Source organism: Grampus griseus, assembly GCF_964374135.1.
Source record: "Grampus griseus genome assembly, chromosome: 20".
NCBI classification, from domain to species: Eukaryota; Metazoa; Chordata; class Mammalia; order Artiodactyla; family Delphinidae; genus Grampus; species Grampus griseus.
This window is the reverse complement of record NC_139014.1, coordinates 14,505,599-14,525,424: the sequence shown is the minus strand read 5'-3', so window position 1 is coordinate 14,525,424 and position 19,826 is coordinate 14,505,599. Positions and strand designations below refer to the sequence as shown.

The following is a 19,826-nucleotide window of genomic DNA, read 5'->3' as shown; positions in this document are numbered from 1 at the left end:
AAAGCAACAGAAGCAACCACATCACAAATACATTTTGCTAGAAGTAACATACTAAAGTGATATGCAAAGTTAGAAATTGGCAAAACAATTCCTGAAAATGGTAACATTCTATCATGAAACTGAAATTTGGTTACTGATACTGAAAAAAATTATGAATATTAAATATGAATGTTTAATATTATTAAATATGAATATTTCTATGATTAAATATTTCTATAAAGACTTAAAAAACAGCTTTATTGAAATATGACTGACAATCAACTACATGTTTGATAAATTTTGATATATACGCTATTTCCATAAAGTCTTTAAATTACTCTGACTTCAGACAAATTAAATATTCCTGAAAATATTACCATAAAATAAAATAAAAACCTGTCAATTAGAACTTCCCAGAAATCTCTGAAACCTTTTAAAACTAGCCCATAAAATAGTAATTGCTGGGAACTTTATGAAGAGGTATGAGAAACATTTTTTTGGAAAAATGGTATTAGGGGTCATCTCCATTTTGGCCTTTTGAGTTGTCTGGGGCTGGGATAAGTTGAGGGCATGTCTCTGACAAGCACAGTTCCTTCACTCTCTCCCACTGATAGAGGTTTTCAGGGGTGGGGTTGAGCTTGTTGCCTGGAAGCTTGTTGCCTGGAAGAGGGTGGTGGTAATGTCTTCTCTAGACAGATCCAAATTCTCATCCTCACCACTACCTTTGGGGACAAGGGATGGAGAAGCAGAAGGAAAATGAAAAGCAGTCAAAAGAGGTTGGTGTCACAAAGCTAAGAGTCCTCTGAGGGAGTTATGCCATGCCTCCCCTAAAGAAAATTAAGGTGTGAAATCACCACTCTTCACAGACTCTCAGCTCACTCAATTACTAAATATTTATTGAGTGCATACTATATGAGCCATTGTTCTAGGTGTTAAGGTGACAGCAGTAAATAAGACACATGAAAATCATGCCCTCGTGACACTTAGATTCTAGAGAGAAAACAATAAACATAAACAAACAGAAATATACAGTGGTGTACCGGTAAATATTTACCAACCAGTTCTCAGAAAAACAAAATCAAACCCTGATTTGTAACCTCTGACAATTTCAGTGATATAAATACTTCCACCACTGTAGTAAACAATAATGGAAAAGAACATGAAAAAGAATATACATATATATATATATATATATATATGACTGAATCACTTTGCTGTATACCAGAAACTAACACAACATTGTAAATCAACTACACTTCAGCTAAATTTTTTTTAAAACCTCTACCATGGTCTTCAGGTAACCAACCTACATCATTAAATGCAGAGCTGGGAAGAGAACGGCTTGCCCATTCGAGTTGCTCCAGAACACCACTGGATATTTACCTTAAAGTCAGGTAGTGATAAGTGCTATAAAGAAAAACAAAGCCTGGCAGTTTTAGAGAGTAGTCAGAAAAGGCCCTTCTGAGATTGGAAGAGGAAAATACAGATGCCCATTTACTGCACACTTATTTTTAGTGTCAGAAAACAATGGTAGGCACTTTCATATAAATAAACTAAATGCCATTCCCGTTGACAGATAAGGAAACTGTAAGTTACGTAAATTTCCCATAGTCTTAAAGCTAGTAGGACATTTTTGAGGGATTCATTGGCTTGTTTAGCCCCCAAGCTTCTATTCTATCCAACACTCTCCCTCAAACTGTCAGTATGGAAGGAGAGGAGGCAGTGGTACTAGGACACAAGACAGGCAGCTGAAAAAAAGAAAAAAAGGTTCTTAAGACTTATACTGGTCAGGACTTCCCTGGTGGTGCAGTGGTTAGGAAGCTGCCTGCCAATGCAGGAGACATGGGTTTCAGCCCTGATCCGGGAAGATCCCACATACCGCAGAGCAACTAAGCCCCTGCGCCATAACTGCTCAGCCCGCGTGCCTAGAGCCCATGTTCCGCAAGAAGAGAAGCCACCGCAATGAGAAGCCCACGCACCGAAACGAAGAGTGGCCCCCGGTAGCCGCAACTAGAGAAAGCCCACAGGCAGCAACTAAGACCAAACGCAGCCAAAAATAAATTAAAAAAAAAAAAAAAAGACTTATACTGGTCACCAAAACTGTCAACATTAATAATTTCCCGGCCTGCCTCCCCCATACAAGGATTAGTGAGGCCTCTCCAAGTCTGTTTCCTCACTCACGAAATCGGGTTAAAAGGACTGCCTCCTCGCTGGAAAGGAGTTCTATTAAACGAGATAGTGGATGCACCTAATAACTGCCCTCCTAAAAAAACCTCCCAAATCTTCAAATTTCACTTCACCAAGAAACTCAGCCCATGCCTTACGGTCAGACCAACGACTACGGGAGATCCAAAGCCGCAAAAAGGTGCCGATGTGAACGGCCCTATCTGGGCTCAGGGGAAGGTTTCTGAGACACGACCCTCGGGAGACGTCAGACGTGGAAGCTAAGGAAAAGGGACGCGGGGTGAAAAGAGGCAACAAAGGAGGATTTACAAGCTCACCTTAATTTTTATAGCTTATTGATAAGCCCTGGGCGGGAGCAAGGGCGCAAGCACCTTTGGTAGGAAGTGAGGCCCGAACCGCTAGTTCCCTCAAGCGTGTTACTTCTATGTGGAGAGCGGGGTATAGAAACAGGGGGCGAGGCGCCGGAAAGACTTTTCAGACAGTGGCAAGGCGTGCCTCCGAACCCCTTTCCCAGCCCACCCAGGAAGAGCCTGGTGGAGTCCCAGCAGGATTTTGTGCGAGGGTCTAGCCGAAGTCCACAGAAGAGCCCGCTCGGAGGGCCAAGGCGAGAAGGAGGCTGCGCGCGCAGCCCACTCCCGCGCGGGAGCCTCACGTGTTCAGGACGCACCACCAGACGAACAGGCAGGGGGGTGCCGACAACCCCTTGTTTTCCTTACAGAGCCATTATTTGCTACAACCACCATTTCCATTTTGTTTTCACGGTTTTTTTTACGTAGTAGCCATTACCTTGAGTCAAATATGTGCTCTCTGCCAAGCAGGATACAGGCTTCCCTACTCTCATCTTCCCCGTTACCCCCTCCTGTCGTCCTAGCTTCCGGCCCGCCCCGCCTGTCTCAGCCAACTCTCGCTAAGCTTCTGCGTAGACGTCACGAGTTTCTAGGCAGATCAGGCAAATCCTCCGGCCAGGAGCGTCTTCGTGCGCGCCCGCCCGGCTGTGCCTACCAAACGGTCGGAGCGCGTGGCGGGCGCCTGAGAGCGAAGCGGGCGAGGCGAGGAGCGGGTGGGGCAGCAAGGAGCGGCCCTCAGTGAGAACTTGGGTCTTGTTTTCTTTGCTTAGATTCATGCTGGGGTCTTCTCCCAGCTTTCCTGTCAAATCTGTGGGGGTCTGGCCTCCTGGTGGGCTTCACCTCCTCACACTCCGGAATTTTTGAGGATCACTCATTGAAGTATTTCCCCCACATAGTTAAAAAATGTAAAATACCAACCACCTTTAAAAGGCTTCATGGCCTGTTGGGCTCAGAGCCACGTTGTGTACACACTGCACGGGAAACTCCTGCCGAGCCACAACTGACTGGGCTCTGTATCCGAGGGGTGGGCGCAGCCCCTCACTCAAAGATTTGTAAATAATTTATCTAGTTCATTAATTCATTCGTTTATAGTCGTTGAACACCTACAGCCATTCTGGGTGCTTGGGATCCATCAGTGAAAAAGGCCCTGCCCTTATGGGGCTTACAGTCCAGGCCGGAAGTAGACCAGACTCCCAGGCCTAAGGGATCAGGGGGAGTGTGGTAGAAGGTGGTGCTGCTGGGGGAAAAGAAAGCAGCAGCATCGACCGAGGGTGTGCTGGGATGCGGCCTGGGCATCCGGGGTTGAAAAGTGCTGGTCACAGTGGGCTTCGTTGAAAAGACACATTGAACTGGGTGAAAGAGTGTTCAGGAATGAGGAAGCAAATTCCAGGCATAGCGAAGAGACAGTGTTCAAAGGGTGAGATGTGACTCAGGTGTGTGTAAGAAACTGCAAGAACCCCTGGGATGTAAATGGATGGTGAGCATCCCAAACTCTGACAGGAAGTCCAGTTCGGCTACACAGCCAAAGCCATCCAACAGCACATGCATGTTTGCCACCCTCCCCTCATTGCCCACCACTCTCCCTGCAACCCTTTAGTGGCTGGAGTACAGGCCTAGAATAGCCGACAGTTTAAACCTTTAATTTAGGTATAGTCTACAGAGTGAGCAAAAGGGATTTCAAGATTTAAAAACTGTTTCCCATTAGGGATGCCACTTTCTTTTTCATTAAGAAAATGAATATAAAATTTCATGTTTCAGTACCTGATCATAACATGCCACAGGGAAAACGAGGATGAACTTCTCTAATTTTCTCAAATAAGCCCGGCCTGACCTCTTCTCCATATCACTTCATGCTTTAACAGACTTCTGCACATAATAGAAAATGCAGCTCAAAGGGGACCTTTCTGAGAGACCGTCTCAACTCCTTCAGAGAGAAGTAATGATTCCCTCCTCAATGCTCCCTCATCAATTTGCTTGTCATTATCAGCAGCATCAAAGAACAGCACAATCACCATCATCACATTTATTGAAGACTTAGGTGCCAATAGTTGGACTGAACACTTGAATTAACTCATTTAATTCTCATTTTACTCCCTCTCAATATTTATGATAACATTCGGCACAGTATATTGTTAATTGTATTTACATTTGTCTTTCCCTCCAACTACCAGGAATTCCTATGTCATAGGATAAATCTTGGTAACTTCAACACCTTACTACAAGCCTGGCTCGATAATTGTTTGCTGAAAGAATGTATGAATATAAGTAGTCCCAACTGGGGCTTTTGTACTCTTTTCAGCAGAGCTGTTGTTACTCAAAACACTTGTTTTGAAATGCCCTTCAGAGTCTGAGGTTACTTTATTTAGAATCTCTTCATGTTAGGAGGTCTTCCTTTGAAAGAGATGTAAGTTACTCAGAGCTAAGTTTGGGGAATAAGGTGACTGAGTAATATCACTTTTGTCCAAAGAATAATATTGGGTTGGCCAAAAGGTTCGTTGGTTTTTTTAACCGTAAGATGGCTCTAGTAGCACTTAGTTGTCTTTAACTTCATTGGAAACAATTATGTTAGATTGTATGTGACAGCTGTCAATATCAGCGTGCATTTAAAAAAAGACTTATCAAAGTTGGTGAATTTTTGTGTAGCCTTTTAGTATTGAAGATGGAAGAAAAAAGCAACATTTTTGGCATATTATGCTTTATTATTTCAAGAAAAGTAAAAACGCAAGCGAAATGCAAGAAAAGATTTGTGCAGTGTATGGAGAACGTACTGAGACTGATTGAAAGTATCAAAAGTGGTTTGCAAAGTGTCGTGCTGGAGATTTCTCGCTGGACGCTGCTCCATGGTCAGGTAGACCAGATGAAGTTGATAGTGATCAAATCGAGACATTAATTGAGAACAATCAACGTTAAACCATGCAGGAGATAGCCCACATACTCAAAATATCCAAATCAGGGTTGAAAATCATTTGCACCAGCTTGGTTATGTGAATTGCTTTGATGTTTGGGTTCCACATAAGTGAAAAAAACCTTCTTGACCATATTTATGCATGCAGTTCTCTACTTAAACGTAATGAAAATGTTCTGTTTTTAAAACAAGTTGTGAGAGGAGATGAAAAGTGGATACTGTACAATAATGTGGAACAGAAGAGATCGTGGGGCAGGCGAAATGAACCACTACCAACCACACCAAAGTCCGGTCTTCATCCAAAGAAGGTGATGTTGTGTATACGGTGGGATTGGGAGGGAGTCCTCTATTATGAGCTCCTTCTGGAAAACCAAATGATTAATTCCATCCCAGTTAGACCAACTGAAAGCCGCACTCGACGAAAAGCGTCCAGAATTAGTCAACAGAAAATGCATAATCTTCCATCAGGATAAGGCAAGACTGCATGTTTCCTTGATGACCAGGCAAAAACCGTTACAGCTTGGCTGGGAAGTTCTGATTCATCTGCCATATTCACCAGACATTGCACCTTCGGATTTCTATTTATTTTGGTCTTTACAAAATCCTCTTAATTGAAGAAAATTCAATTCCCTGGAAGACTGTAAAAGGCACCTGGAACAGTTCTTTGCTCAAAAAGATAAAAAGTTTTGGGGAGATGGAATTATGAAGTTGCCTGAAAAATGGCAGAAGGTATTGGAACAAAAGGGTGAATACATTGTTCAACAAAGTTCTTGGTAAAAATGAAAAATGTGTCTTTTATTTTTACTTAAAAACCGAAGGTACTTTTTGGCCAACCCAACAGAATAGCTTAATAAAGAGACTGATATTTCTTATGTAGCTTAAAAGCCAGTTCTAAATCACTTCCCAAAAATGTTTTGAATAATAGTGTCATCACTGGATTAAATTTATAGCCTCGCAAAGTGATTGTTTTGAATGGTAGCATTTACTTGGGAGTGTAAATTTTGATATGCCTATTGTTTTATGCGTGTATAAAAAAGACCAAAAAAAAAAAAAACAACTCTCTTTCAGACCAGCATACAAGTAAAGGTAGACTTGTACACAACCCAGTGTATGAAAATTAAAATGGAGAATTAGAGGATAGTCACTCATTTATGGAATATCCATAATATGCTAGGCACTGTGCCAGGTGCTGGAGATGCAAGATGATGAAAGTATTATCTCTTGTTCTTAAAGAATTCCTAGTACAGTAATGATTACATCATTAAAATAATGCACTGAGGTGAATTACATTTTAATATACATAGCTTCAGAAATCGTGTTTGGCATAAAGTGAGGTACAGATAATGTGTAATAAGTGAGGGATTATGAAGTGGGATAGGATTAGTCAAGAAAGTCCTTTCTTAGAAGAAATTTGCTTGAATGGGGTTTTGAAAGAAAAACTTGGTATGGATTGGCAGAGAAAAGAAGTGGACACTTAAGATTTAACTAAGCCAAAGTAGTAATCCAAATGTTGCTTGGTGAACCTGGAGGTAGATCAGAAAGAGATGGATTATCTTGAGGGATATTTCATAGAGGTCATGAAGAGAGAGTCCTGAAGAAGCATTTCTCCCATAAGAGAACAGGACTTGAGTGAACATGTTTTCTAGATTCAGGGTCACTTTCCACTGGACTGCCAGATAAACACTGCCAAATTTCATCTCTCTAAACCTCACTTTTCATATGTCTATGCTAACAGCCATCCTCTATTGACTCAAACAGAGGCAAACATGTAAACAGGTAAGTGCAATACAAGCTTATATAGGAATCTCACTTAATTTCATATCTCCTTCATTATTTCTCATATTTTCCTATGTCTTTTTGCTATGCACATAAACCAAACTGAAATAGATGCAAGAATTTCTTTTCGTACCTCCATACCACTGATACTCTTGCTACAATTTCTCCAGACCATGCAAGCTTTTAGGGAAGGAGCTAACTTTGAACAGTATCAAAGAAAGAATTTCCTATATCCTTTTTCTCTTTTTTTGTCACTTTCTCCAGCATTGCTGTCTCCTTTCTTTCTCTCCAACTTTTGGCCCTTCTCATAAGGATGGAAATGCTACTGTTTGGTGTCTGGGCCCTGCTGGCCCTGATTCCTTGCCCAGGTGAGGCTATTTGGGAAAGTTTCTTTAGCTAGTATGTGCCAGGGCACAGGTCAATGAGAAAGAGGTTAGGAAATCCTGAGTGGGGTGACACTTTAGTATTCACTCATCTGGACCCTTGGGAGAGAGTCCTATTTCTTGGATCTAGGACACAGAATCATAGGTGTTTCCGGCTTGTAACTGGGAAAACCCACATTAAGGGACAGGATAATAGACCATCAGAAAAAACCCTCTCTAAGAAATATACCTTCTCTGCTTGGCTCCCTGCTGCCCCTGGACTGTCCTATTCTGCTCTCGGGAATATTTTTACTTCTTTGTTGCCATCTTTTATGTCACGATGAGCTACAATAGGATCTCGATAGGACAGGGCCCATAGTGCAGTTGTGAAGAGCGAGTTCTCCAGATGGCAAGAAAGGAACTGGAGCCTTAGTGGGTAACATTGCTGCAAGAGCTGTGTATTCCCAGAAGGGACTAGTATTTGGGAGATGAAGTAGATGGTGGACATGGAATAGCTAAAGGGGACCGGTAAGGGACGTTTTCGGGACACTGTGCCCCTCACCTATATCAGACATTTAAAACTTACCTGATGTCTCTCTCACTGTTCCTGAGAAGAGTTCCCTAACAGACTAAACTCTTAAGCATCCAAAAACATCTGTTGCCTTAGCACCAAAGCAAAATGGAATAGTCTCACTTTGAGAAGAAGAGGTGAAAAGTTCCATGGAAATGAGTGACCCTGGGAGTCACGTTTATACCAGTGGTTCCCATAATTTGGTGTGCACAAAGGTCACCAGGAGTGCTTGTTTTGTTCCCTTGAGTGTTTCCAGGTCCTGCCTTCACAAATTCTTAATCATTCAGTCTGAGGTGGAGCTGGAATCTGCAATCTACAAGCATTCCAGCATAATTCTGGTGAAGGCAATTCTTAGACCATAATTTGAGAAACACTGCTTTGAGGTATAAGTAACAAAGCTCTTTTTTTTCAGGGGTCTACTTACCCCATGAGGGCCCTCAGCAGCCAATTCTGGAAGTTTCCAAGATTTCTGGAAGTTAAGGAAGAGAATGGTTTCCTGGGCATGATTTTTAGCAACGCCATAGTTTCCATGGTGACACTATTAGAGAAATCGAGATCCCAAGAAAGATGTTGAGAGGAGGGAATGGTGGTAGAGTCAGGATTCTAACTTGTTCCTTAAGGGTCTTTTTCTTGTTTGTCCCCTGTACCTTTTTATTCAGGGTAGGTTTCCTATTCTCTAACCTGTAACTAGATAGAATAGGCTCTGTATTTTCTTTCTTGGGTCTTGTGGTCCTCACCAGAGTCTTTGGCATATGTGGTTGACCTTTTCAGGGGCTGCAGAAGACCTATTTGGGGTTTCTGTTTGGCCACATCAGGCCCTTGTAAAGTATGGGCAGTTCCTAATGGTCAACTGCAGCACCACCTGTCCAGACCTGGGACCCAGTGGAATTGAGACTTTATTAAAGAAAACCCAGGTGGGCAAAGGGCCTCAGTGGAAGGAGTTTCTCCTGGAAGATGTCACACAGAATTCCATCCTGCAGTGCTTCTTCTCTTGTGCAGGGATCCAAAAGGACATAAGCCTTGGCGTCACTGTGTACCGTGAGTGGGGCTGAGGGCTGGGGAGGAAGGGAAGAGTGGGGGAACATGACTGTGCCTTCTTTAGGGAATAATTAGAAAGAGACTTATTTTAGGGGAGAGAATTGTGGCCCTTAATAAAGATTTCTGTCCTACTGTAGGGATTCTAGAGCCAATTATTTCTCTTTCCCTTTGGTGTAGGCCTTTAAATTAGGAGCAGACCATAGAGCGCATCCAGACATCTGTGCTTTTGAGAATATGTTCAAATACAGGAGGCATTTGCTAATGATGCTAATTTATAAGTTATCAAAAAAATATAAAATCATTGTTGAATTATTTGTCACAAATTTTTAGAATAAACAGGGATTAGGGAAAGCGGGGTCTTTGTAGGCTGGGGCAGCTGGAGAAGTCTCCACAGAAAAGGAGGTCCTTGAGCTTCATTCCTGCAAATGGTTAGGTTTTGAAGTGATGGGAATGGGCGAGGAGCCTCTCTCAGGTAGGCAAATAGCATTGGCAAAGATGTATCCATAAGAATAAGTGTGATCTCTGGGGTGTCAGAGCTTGGTTAGCTAGGGTGTCGTTTTCGTGTGACGGTAAGAAGCTCCTCAGAAGTTGCTTGTGCCTCTGAAGCACCTCTGGTAAGAGAGGAAAGCTCTCCAGAATGGCAGCAACTATCAAAGCAGGGGGCCCCTCACCAGTTAACATTTCTTGGCTTTAGCCACCTTTGATGGGACGAAGAAGGCTAACTCATCTCATCTAGGGCAGAAAGCTGACACTGTTCATCAGATGGTTTAAGAGTAGTGGTCACCTTCTGTCACAGGCTTCCTGTCCTATACTAGTTCTTTCTGGAGAGTTGAGTATCTTTCTCTCATCAAGCCCACCTTTCTGTCTTAAAGAGCCACCAGCGCAAGTGATCATGGAGCTGCAGCCTGAATGGGTGGCTGTGGATGACGCCTTTACAGTGACATGCCACGTGCCCAGTGTCACACCCCTGGAAAACCTCACCCTTACCCTTCTCCAGGATAACCAAGAACTACATAGAAAGAATTTTAGGAGCTTGGCTGTGGCCTCCCAAAGAGCTGAGGTCACCATCAGTGTCAAAGCCCAAAGGGAGGATGACAGGTGCAATTTCTCCTGCCATGCAGAACTGGACCTGAGTTCACATGGTGGAGGGCTCTTTTGCAGCAGCTCAGCCCTCAAGGTGCTCCGAATCTTTGGTGAGTCAGAGCCCAGGTGTGGAAGGAATCCTGGGGCTCAGTTTCCTCAGCTTACCTTGGCCTTTGGCCCTCATTTCCCATAGTGTTTAGGATGAGGGTGTAAGGGTAATTGAGCTCCACCTTGACTTGAGTTTTAAACTCACTGTGAGGGACAGAGAGCTTCTAGCCCCACTCCCTACATTGTGGGGTCCTATATGACATGTGATTTATCATGGCTTTTCTCCTTTCTTTCCTTTTCCTCATTTCTTGGCAGAATTCTCTCAGAGCCCCCAAATCTGGGTCTCTTCACTTCTGGAAGCTGGGATGGCAGAGACCATGAGCTGTGAGGTGGCTAGGGTGTTCCCAGCTGAAGAGGTAATGATCCGCATGTTCCTGGGAGACCAGGAGCTTAGGCCCTTCCTCTCCTGGGAGGGAGACACAGTATGGGCCAATGCCAGTGTTCGGGCCATGGAGACTGGTGATCAGGAGCTGTCTTGCCTTGTATCTCTGGGTCCGATGGAACACAAAACAAGAGAGCCAACAAGAGAGTCTATAGTAAGTGACCTGCCTCTTCCCTTCCCTTGACAGTTCTCTGCCATTGAAAATGTCCACAGTAAAGCCTTGGTGATTCAACTGCAAATTTCCCTACTAATCTTTGCTAGGTATACTCCAAAGTGAACATTAGTTTTCATCTTTCTCTAAGCGCAGGGATGCGCTGAGGCAGTAGTTCTATCTAGCCTTCACCCTGTTTCCTTAGGCCATCATACTTACAGAGTGATTCTGAATGCTTGAACTTATTCCTAGGAACAATGATTTGAAGTGAGGAGGAAATGTGTAAGATGAAAAGACATCTCGCTATCCTTGCAGCAGAGGCATAGCCAGATATGTGCATGCGGCACTTGTTACAGGAGAAGCTCGCAAATTCCCACACCATCTCGTCGCTCCCGCCAGTCAGCACAGAAGCAGTAACGGTATCCAGAGCCTTTCCCCTGCTCTCCGCCTGCCCGAGGGGTGCCACCAGCAGCAAGAGCACAGAAGTGGCTGTCAGTTTTGAGAAATATGTTTCATTCCCTTTTTCCTTTCTTTATAGGCTTCCCTCTGCCAATCCTGGAGATAGAAGAATTACACCCATTGGCAGGGACAGAAATTAACGTGACCTGCTCAGGGCATGTATTAACATCACCCAGCCCTACTTGTCGGCTTCAGGGAGCCCCAGATCTCCCTGCCCCTGGGAAGCCTGCCTGGCTTTTACTTACCGCCAGGGAGGAAGATGATGGCCGAAATTTCTCCTGTGAGGCCTCTTTGGAGGTTCAGGGTCAGCGGTTGAGCAAAACCACTGTGATCCAACTCCATGTCTTATGTGAGTAGAAGCCTGATCTTTCTTGTCAAAACAAGGATGATTAGTGTTCCATTTCCAGAGATCTTGGCCAGCAGCTTCATTATTAGAGTTGCCACATTTTTCTCATTTAAAAAAAAAAAGGAGAAAATAAAATTAAAGCTCTTCAAGCTTACCTTACCCCTAGGAAAGTGAGTAGGGAGAACCCTAGGGGGAAACCAGGAAGAGAAAAGAAAAAGTGGTTAAAGTGATCAGGCAGTATTAGTTGAGGGCCAAAGGCTGAGAACATAGGAAGTGATAGTTGGAGCCTATGCTGAGGAGGGAAATTTCCTCATAAAAACTTGTATTTTGAAAAGTAGAAAAATCGTTGTCTCTGGGTTCACCCCTACCCATGTTCTCACTCACTGAGAAGCAAAGATGGGAAGCAGGGACCCCAGGGCCATCATTGACCAAGCAGTTCAGTTCATTTAGTCTTAATCCATTAAAATGCCCTGTGCTGCATCTCAGTCTCGTCCAAGGAGGGAAAAGAGTAGCTCAAAGCAGGGAACTGATGGTCCTCCCCTTGGGAAAGAAAGCTATTGGGTGGAGGAGACACAGCGTCTGGATTAGGGGAGGGACAGGGAGCCGAGCATGATGGAGACAAGGGAATGTGGCGCCCTGAGCTGGCCCCTCTGGGGACCTGTTTTTCCAGACAAGCCACGATTAGAGGAATCTGGTTGCCCTGGCAATCAGACCTGGTTGGAAGGGATGGAGCAGATGCTTGCCTGTGTCCCAAAGGGAAACCCGACACCAATCTTGTCGTGTACCTGGAATGGAACGATCTTTGACCTTGAAGTGCCACAGAAGGCAACCCAGGGCCACTCTAGAACCTACTGCTGCACAGCCACTAACCGCTGGACTCTGTCAGCAAAGACATTGCTGTCATTGTTCAAGGTGACTGCAGCTCCCCTGCTGCCAGGCCCAGGATGGAAATCCCCCAGGGGCTGGGATTCTTAAACAAACATGGAAAGAAGAAAGATTTCGGTGGGCTGGGGAGGGTGAGACTGACAAATGGGCCTTGTGGGCTGGGGTGGGGCGATTCTCCTGCCCTCGATCACTCCCAATTCTCTGTCTTCTGTGCTTGGGCAGGACTGGATGAAGGAGTCAGTTCCACCATCTTCGTCATTATTATTGTCATCCTTGGAGTGGGCGTAATCATCATAGCACTGTGTTTGAACTATTGGCCCTGCAAGATAGAGGGGAGGAACTTGCCCTATAGGCAGAAGGAGAAGAACAAAGAGGAGGAAAGCCAGTTTGCTGTTCAACAAGCAGAAAAGCACAATGCACAGAACTGTTAGTTAGAAAGAGCTATTTGGTTGAAGGCACCCTCTACTACTGGGGTTTCCTGAGAGAGGGAAGAGGGAGTAGAAGAGAAAGGAAGAGACATTATCCTTTGTGTCCTGAAACAGGCCCTCATGTCCTGTGGATCCAATCCACCCACAAGCTCCGCTCCTCTGAGTAGGAATTCAGTCTCAGTGTTAACTGGTGAGAGGGCCTCTTGCTCCTTGCTGTGTGATTTACCAGTCCACTCTCAGATTCAGAAAAGAAGATCCTGCCTGTGCCTTGTCACCCCCATTCCCACTGCCCTTTGTTCCCAAACATCAGACTGAAGAGATAGCCAGAAATATCTCTGAAATACAACTCATTTCTCATGGTTTCCTCATGACTAAGTGGGAACCAATTTCTTAGTCTGGGGACTGGAGTTTGAAGGGAGTCAATACCAAACAAAGGGCGAGGAGTCAGAACCTGATTCCCGCCTACACATTCCTGTGCTCCCCTAGCCTGGGGTTCTGGAATGCTGGCTCCCAGAGCTGAGCTTGATGACATCATTAAGGCTCAGTGTCTGGTTAGGCTTCAACTCACTAACCATCTATTGTGTGCCATAGAGGAGTATACAAATCATAAGAAATTCCACACTGGGTCAGACATGCAGCTTTCCTAGCCCAGTGTTCTGTCCCTGAAATGGAAGGTAGAGTTCTTCCATGAAATTGAGCTCCAAACATCTCTGAATTCCTTTTCATAATCCATTATAGAGTAAATCATCTGTGAGTTCACATTAAACATATTAATTTTTTTTTACCCGTACAAGCTCTTAGGTTAGAGTTCCAATGTTTATTCTCCTTTTACATAAAGAAGTATATATTTTTATATGTCTGCAAACTTCCCTTTAAGCTTCAGGAGGACTCCTCCTGTGACAATGTTCACTATATGATTGAGCTTCCTTCTCTGTTCTTTGGAAAGATTACATTCACCCGCTAGAGAAGACATGAAGGATTGTAAAACCAGGTCTTTTCTCCAAAATCAGTCATGTATGGGTTACTGAAATGTTGGAAATGATAAAAAGTAAAAGTGATTTTATGACCTCTGAAAGTATTTCTCTTCTGTGTCACTGCTGAAAGTTTTTATTAAGTCACATAGTTGCACTTTGAGAACAATCTCTATGAAAAGAATGTCAAGTTGGTAGCATAACCAAACAGCCCAGGGCAGGTGGTGCATTAGTTCAGGAAGCAGCCTTTCTGACTTGCCTTCAAAACTAAAGTCCAGACTTCCAGATACAGGTCCACAGCCTTCCAAATTGAAGACACCAGATAGAAAGAACACAGCATCAGGCATCAAAGTGAAAAAACTGTCTCATTCTTGCCAGACCTTTCCTGAGTCTGGGTTATGGATTAGCTATAATATAATCCTTCGGTTTCAACACATACAAAGCAGCAGGGATACAATGGTGAACAAAATACTGTCCCTGCTGCTACAAGCTAGAGCACGTCAACAGGAAAGCACAATTGCACCTTAAATGCTATGAATGGGGAAGTACAGGCCCTTAGGAGAACACCTAACTCAGGATCAAGGAAGGCTTCCCGGGGGGAGCTTGGAAATACCCCGTTTGATTTTGCAAAACAGCAGCCCTCCAAAATGACCTTCTCTGCTTCAATTTTCCTACTAAATATACTAGCCACTGCTCTCTCATCATGTGAGTAATAGAAATTATTCACTTTTCTGAATTGAGCACTTGGGGAAATAAGTTAGAAAGAAGAGTATGGAGCTGCCTCATCTGGGAATCTTCAGTCGTTTCAGTGTCTTGGGATCAGCTCCATCAGGTCTGTAGCTGTCTCATATCTGCAAACCCCACCTCATGGCCCCAGTGCTCTGTGGAACAGTGAGTCCTAAACAGGAGGGAGGAAGGGGGTCATTCGGACTTGGTCCACCTTGGAGACCCTGGAGGCTTAGCCTGCTCCTGCCTTTGCTTCTCACTGCCACATGGTGTCACTGTTGACAGCGTCCTACACAGTCCATCAAACCTTGCAGTACTACAAATCCAGGTTCCCGGGTGGGCTGCCGAGGATTTTCCAGGGAGGACAATCGGCTTCCGAGGGCTTGGTCCAGCTTCAGTGATGCCTTGCATGGATTTCCAGGGTTACAGTTCTTAGAGCTGGATACTTTGGATTAGCTGTCCTCCAAGGCTTCTCAGATTTGGGTAGGCCCTTGCCCTCATAGATTTGGAACCTCTGCTTCCTTTCTCTCCCCAGGGATCCACACAGCCAGGGGTCAGGTGGCCCCTCCTAGTCAATTCTTAAAGCACAAAGGATCTCGTTACATCTTTTTTCCAGAATAATACAGCTGGCCACTGCTCACCCTTCTAAGGGTAGCTGCCTTTAGTGTCTCCTGGGGGCCCCACCCCCTAAAAGGTTTTGATCATACTCCTTTTCTGAAAATAGAGTAACCAGCTCACACTTAACTGCAGCTACCCTGATTATCTCCAGGTGAAGAGAGCAACCTTTAATACTCCAAAATTTAACCTTTTAGGAAAGTCAAGGTGACTTTCTTTTAGACCTGAGAAAACAAAAATCTTCAGTGAAGCTTCTTACTATAGGGATGATAATAACAGCATTTATCTATTACATAATTATATTTGGAAAGAAATGTCATAGTACTGGTAAAAACACTAGCATAGTGTCATATACATGTATTTACAAGTATTAGTTTTTACTATATAATGCTGGTGGTAATCACACCCATAATAAACTGAAAGCAAGAGACAGAAATCTGAGCTCTACCCACCACCAGTCCCTCCCATCAGGACACTTACATAAGCCTCTTAGATAGCCTCATCCACGAGAGGGCAGACAGCAGAAGCAAGAAGAACTACAATCCTGCAGCCTGTGGAACAAAAACCACATTCTCAGAAAGATAGACAAGATGAAAAGGCAGAGGGCTATGTACCAGATGAAGGAACAAGATAAAACCCCAGAAAAACAACTAAAGTGGAGATAGGCAACCTTCCAGAAAAAGAATTCAGAATAATGATAGTGAAGATGATCCAGGACCTCAGAAAAAGAATGGAGGCAAAGATTGAGAAGATGCAAGAAATGTTTAACAAAGACCTAGAAAGAAACAGAGATGAACAATACAATAACTGAAATGAAAACTACATTAGAAGGAGTCAATAGCAGAATAACTGAGGCAGAAGAACGGATAAATGACCTGGAAGACGGAATGGTGGAATTCAGTGCTGTGGAACAGAATAAAGAAAAAAGAATGAAAAGAAATGAAGACAGCCCAAGAGACCTCTGGGACAACATTAAACGCAACAACATTCGCATTATAGGGGTCCCAGAAGGAGAAGAGAGAGAGAAAGAACCAGAGAAAACATTTGAAGAGATTATAGTCGAAAACTTCCCTAACATGGGAAAGGAAATAGCCACCCAAGTCCAGGAAGCGCAGAGAGTCCCATACAGTATAAACCCAAGGAGAAACACACCGAGACACACAGTAATCAAATTGGCAAAAATTAAAAACAAAGAAAAATTATTGAAAGCAGCAAGGGAAAAACGACAAATAACATACAAGGGAACTCCCATAAGGTTAACAGCTGATTTCTCAGCAGAAACTCTACAAGCCAGAAGGGAGTGGCATGAAAGGGAAGAAAGAACCTACAACCAAGATTACTCTACCCGGCAAGGATCTCATTCAGATTCGATGGAGAAATCAAAAGCTTAACAGACAAGCAAAAGCTAAGAGAATTCAGCACCACCAAACCAGCTCTACAACAAATGCTAAAGGAACTTCTCTAAGTGGGAAACACAAGAGAAGAAAAGGGCCTACAAAAACAAACCCCCCCAAAAAAAAAAAAAAAACAAACCCAAAGCAATTAAGAAAATGGTCATAGGAACACACATATCAATAATTACCTTAAACATGAATGGATTAAATGCTCCAACCAAAAGACACAGGCTTGCTGAATGGATACAAAAACATGACCCATCCATATGCTGTCTACAAGAGACCCACTTCAGACCTAGGGACACATACAGACTGAAAGTGAGGGGATGGAAAAAGATATTCCATGCAAATGGAAATCAAAAGAAAGATGGAGTAGCAATACTCATATCAGATAAAATGGACTTTAAAATAAAGAATGTTACAAGAGACAAGGAAGGACACTACATAATGATCAAGGGATCAATCCAAGAAGAAGATATAACAATTATAAATATATATGCACCCAACATAGGAGCACCTCAATACATAAGGCAACTGCTAACAGCTATAAAAGAGGAAATCGACAGTAACACAATAATAGTGGGGGACTTTAACACCTCACTTACACCAATGGACAGATCATCCAAAATGAAAATAAATAAGGAAACAGAAGCTTTAAATGACACAATAGACCAGATAGATTTAATTGATATTTATAGGACATTCCATCCAAAAATAGCAGATTACACTTTCTTCTCAAGTGCGCACGGAACATTCTCCAGGATAGATCACAAATCAAGCCTCAGTAAATTTAAGAAAATTGAAATCATATCAAGCATCTTTTCTTTTCTTTTTTTAAAATAAATTTATTTATTTTATTTATTTACTTTTGGCTGCCTTGGGTCTTTGTTGCTGCACACAGCCCTTCTCTAGTTGCGGCGAGCGGGGGCTACTCTTTGTTGTGGTGTGTGGGCTTCTCATTGCAGTGGCTTCTCTTGTTGCAGAGCACGGGCTCTAGGCGCATGGGCTTCAGTAGTTGCGGCACGAGGGCTCAGTAGTTGTGGCTCTCAGGCTCTAGATCGCAGGCTCAGTAGTTGTGGTGCAAGGGCTTAGTTGCTCCGCGGCATGTGGGATCTTCCCGGACCAGGGCTCAAACCCGTGTCCCCTGCATTGGCAGGAGGATTCTTAACCACTGCATCACCAGGGAAGCCCATCAAGCATCTTTTCTGACTACAATGCTATGAGATTAGAAATGAACTACAGGGGAAAAAACAGAAAAAGCACAAACACATGGAGGCTAAACAATACGTTACTAAATAACCAAGAGATCACTGAAGAAATCAAAGAGGAAATCAAACAATACCTAGAGACAAATGACAATAAAAACACGATGATCCAAAACCTATGGCATGCAGCAAAAGCAGTACTAAGAGGGAAGTTTATAGCTATACAAGCCTACCTCAAGAAACAAGAAAAATCTCAAATAAACAATCTAACCTTACACCTAAAGGAACTAGAGAGAGAAGAACAAACAAAACCCAAAGTTAGCAGAAGGAAAGAAATCATAAAGATCAGAGCAGAAATACATGAAATAGAAACAAAGAAAACAATAGCAAAGATCAATAAAACTAAAAGTTGGTTCTTTGAGAAGATAAACAAAATTGATAAACCATTAGCCAGACTCATCAAGAAAAAGAGGGAGAGGACTCAGATCAATAAAATTAGAAATGAAAAAGGAGAAGTTACACCAGACACAGCAGAAATACAAAGCATCCTAAGAGACTACTACAAGCAACTCTATGCCAACAAAATGGATAACCTGGAAGAAATGGACAAATTCTTAGAAAGGTATAACCTTCCAAGACTGAACCAGGAAGAAATAGAAAATATGAACAGACCAATCACAAGTAATGAAATTGAAACTGTGATTAAAAATCTTCCAACAAACAAAAGTCCAGGACCAGATGGCTTCACGGGTGAATTCTACCAAACATTTAGAGAAGAGCTAACACCCATTCTTCTCAAACTCTTCCAAAATACAACAGAGGGAGGAACACTCCCAAACTCATTCTACGAGGCCACCATCACTGATACCAAAACCAGACAAAGATACTACAAAAAAAGAAAATTACAGACCAATATCACTGATGAATATAGATGCAAAAATCCTCAACAAAATACTAGCAAACAGAATCCAACAACACTTTAAAAGGATCATACACCATGATCAAGTGGGCTTTATCCCAGGGGTGCAAGGATTCTTCAATATGCGCAAATCAATCAATGTGATACACCATATTAACAAACTGAAGAATAAAAACCATATGATCATCTCAATAGATGCAGAAAAAGCTTTTGAAAAAATTCAACACCGATTTATGATAAAAACTCTCCAGAAAGTGAGCACAGAGGGAAACTACCTCAACATAATAAAGGCCATATATGACAAACCCACAGCAAACATCACCCTCAATGGTAAAAAACTGAATGCACTTCCTCTAAGATCAAGAACAAGACAAGGATGTCCACTCTCACCACTATTATTCAACATAGTTTTGGAGGTCCTAGCCATGGCAATCAGAGAAGAAAAAGAAATAAAAGGAATACAAATTGGAAAAGAAGAAGTAAAACTGTCACTGTTTGCAGATGACATGATACTATACATAGAGAATCCTAAAGATGCCACCAGAAAACTACTAGAGCTAATCAATGAATTTGGTAAAGTTGCAGGATACAAAATTAATGCACAGAAATCTCTTGCATTCCTATACACTAATGGTGAAAAATCTGAAAGAGAAATTAATTAAACACTCCCATTTACCACTGCAACAAAACGAATAAAATACCTAGGAATAAACCTACCTAGGGAGACAAAAGACCTGTATGCAGAAAACTATAAGACACTGATGAAAGAAATTAAAGATGATACCAACAGATGGAGAGATATACCATGTCCTTGGATTGGAAGACTCAATATTGTGAAAATGACTATACTACCCAAAGTAATCTACAGATTCAATGCAATCCCTATCAAATTACCAATGGCATTTTTTATGGAACTAGAACAAAAAATCTAAAATTTGTGTGGAGACACAAAAGACCCCGAATAGCCAAAGCAGTCTTGAGGGAAAAAAACG

At 42.8% G+C, this 19,826-nt stretch overlaps 1 protein-coding gene across 1 annotated transcript; it reads left to right on the top strand.

Annotated features, from left to right (window-relative positions):
- Nucleotides 1-7,504: 7,504 nt before the first annotated feature.
- Nucleotides 7,505-13,007, top strand: LOC309837916 (intercellular adhesion molecule 1-like; the record flags this gene model as incomplete). The annotated part of the gene is given in 8 exon segments (XM_082678796.1): nucleotides 7,505-7,559; nucleotides 8,896-9,162; nucleotides 10,035-10,355; nucleotides 10,609-10,893; nucleotides 11,425-11,694; nucleotides 12,362-12,556; nucleotides 12,559-12,603; nucleotides 12,799-13,007. Coding segments are annotated over 8 exon segments (1,647 nt in total).
- Between the last annotated feature and the right edge of the window lie 6,819 nt (nucleotides 13,008-19,826).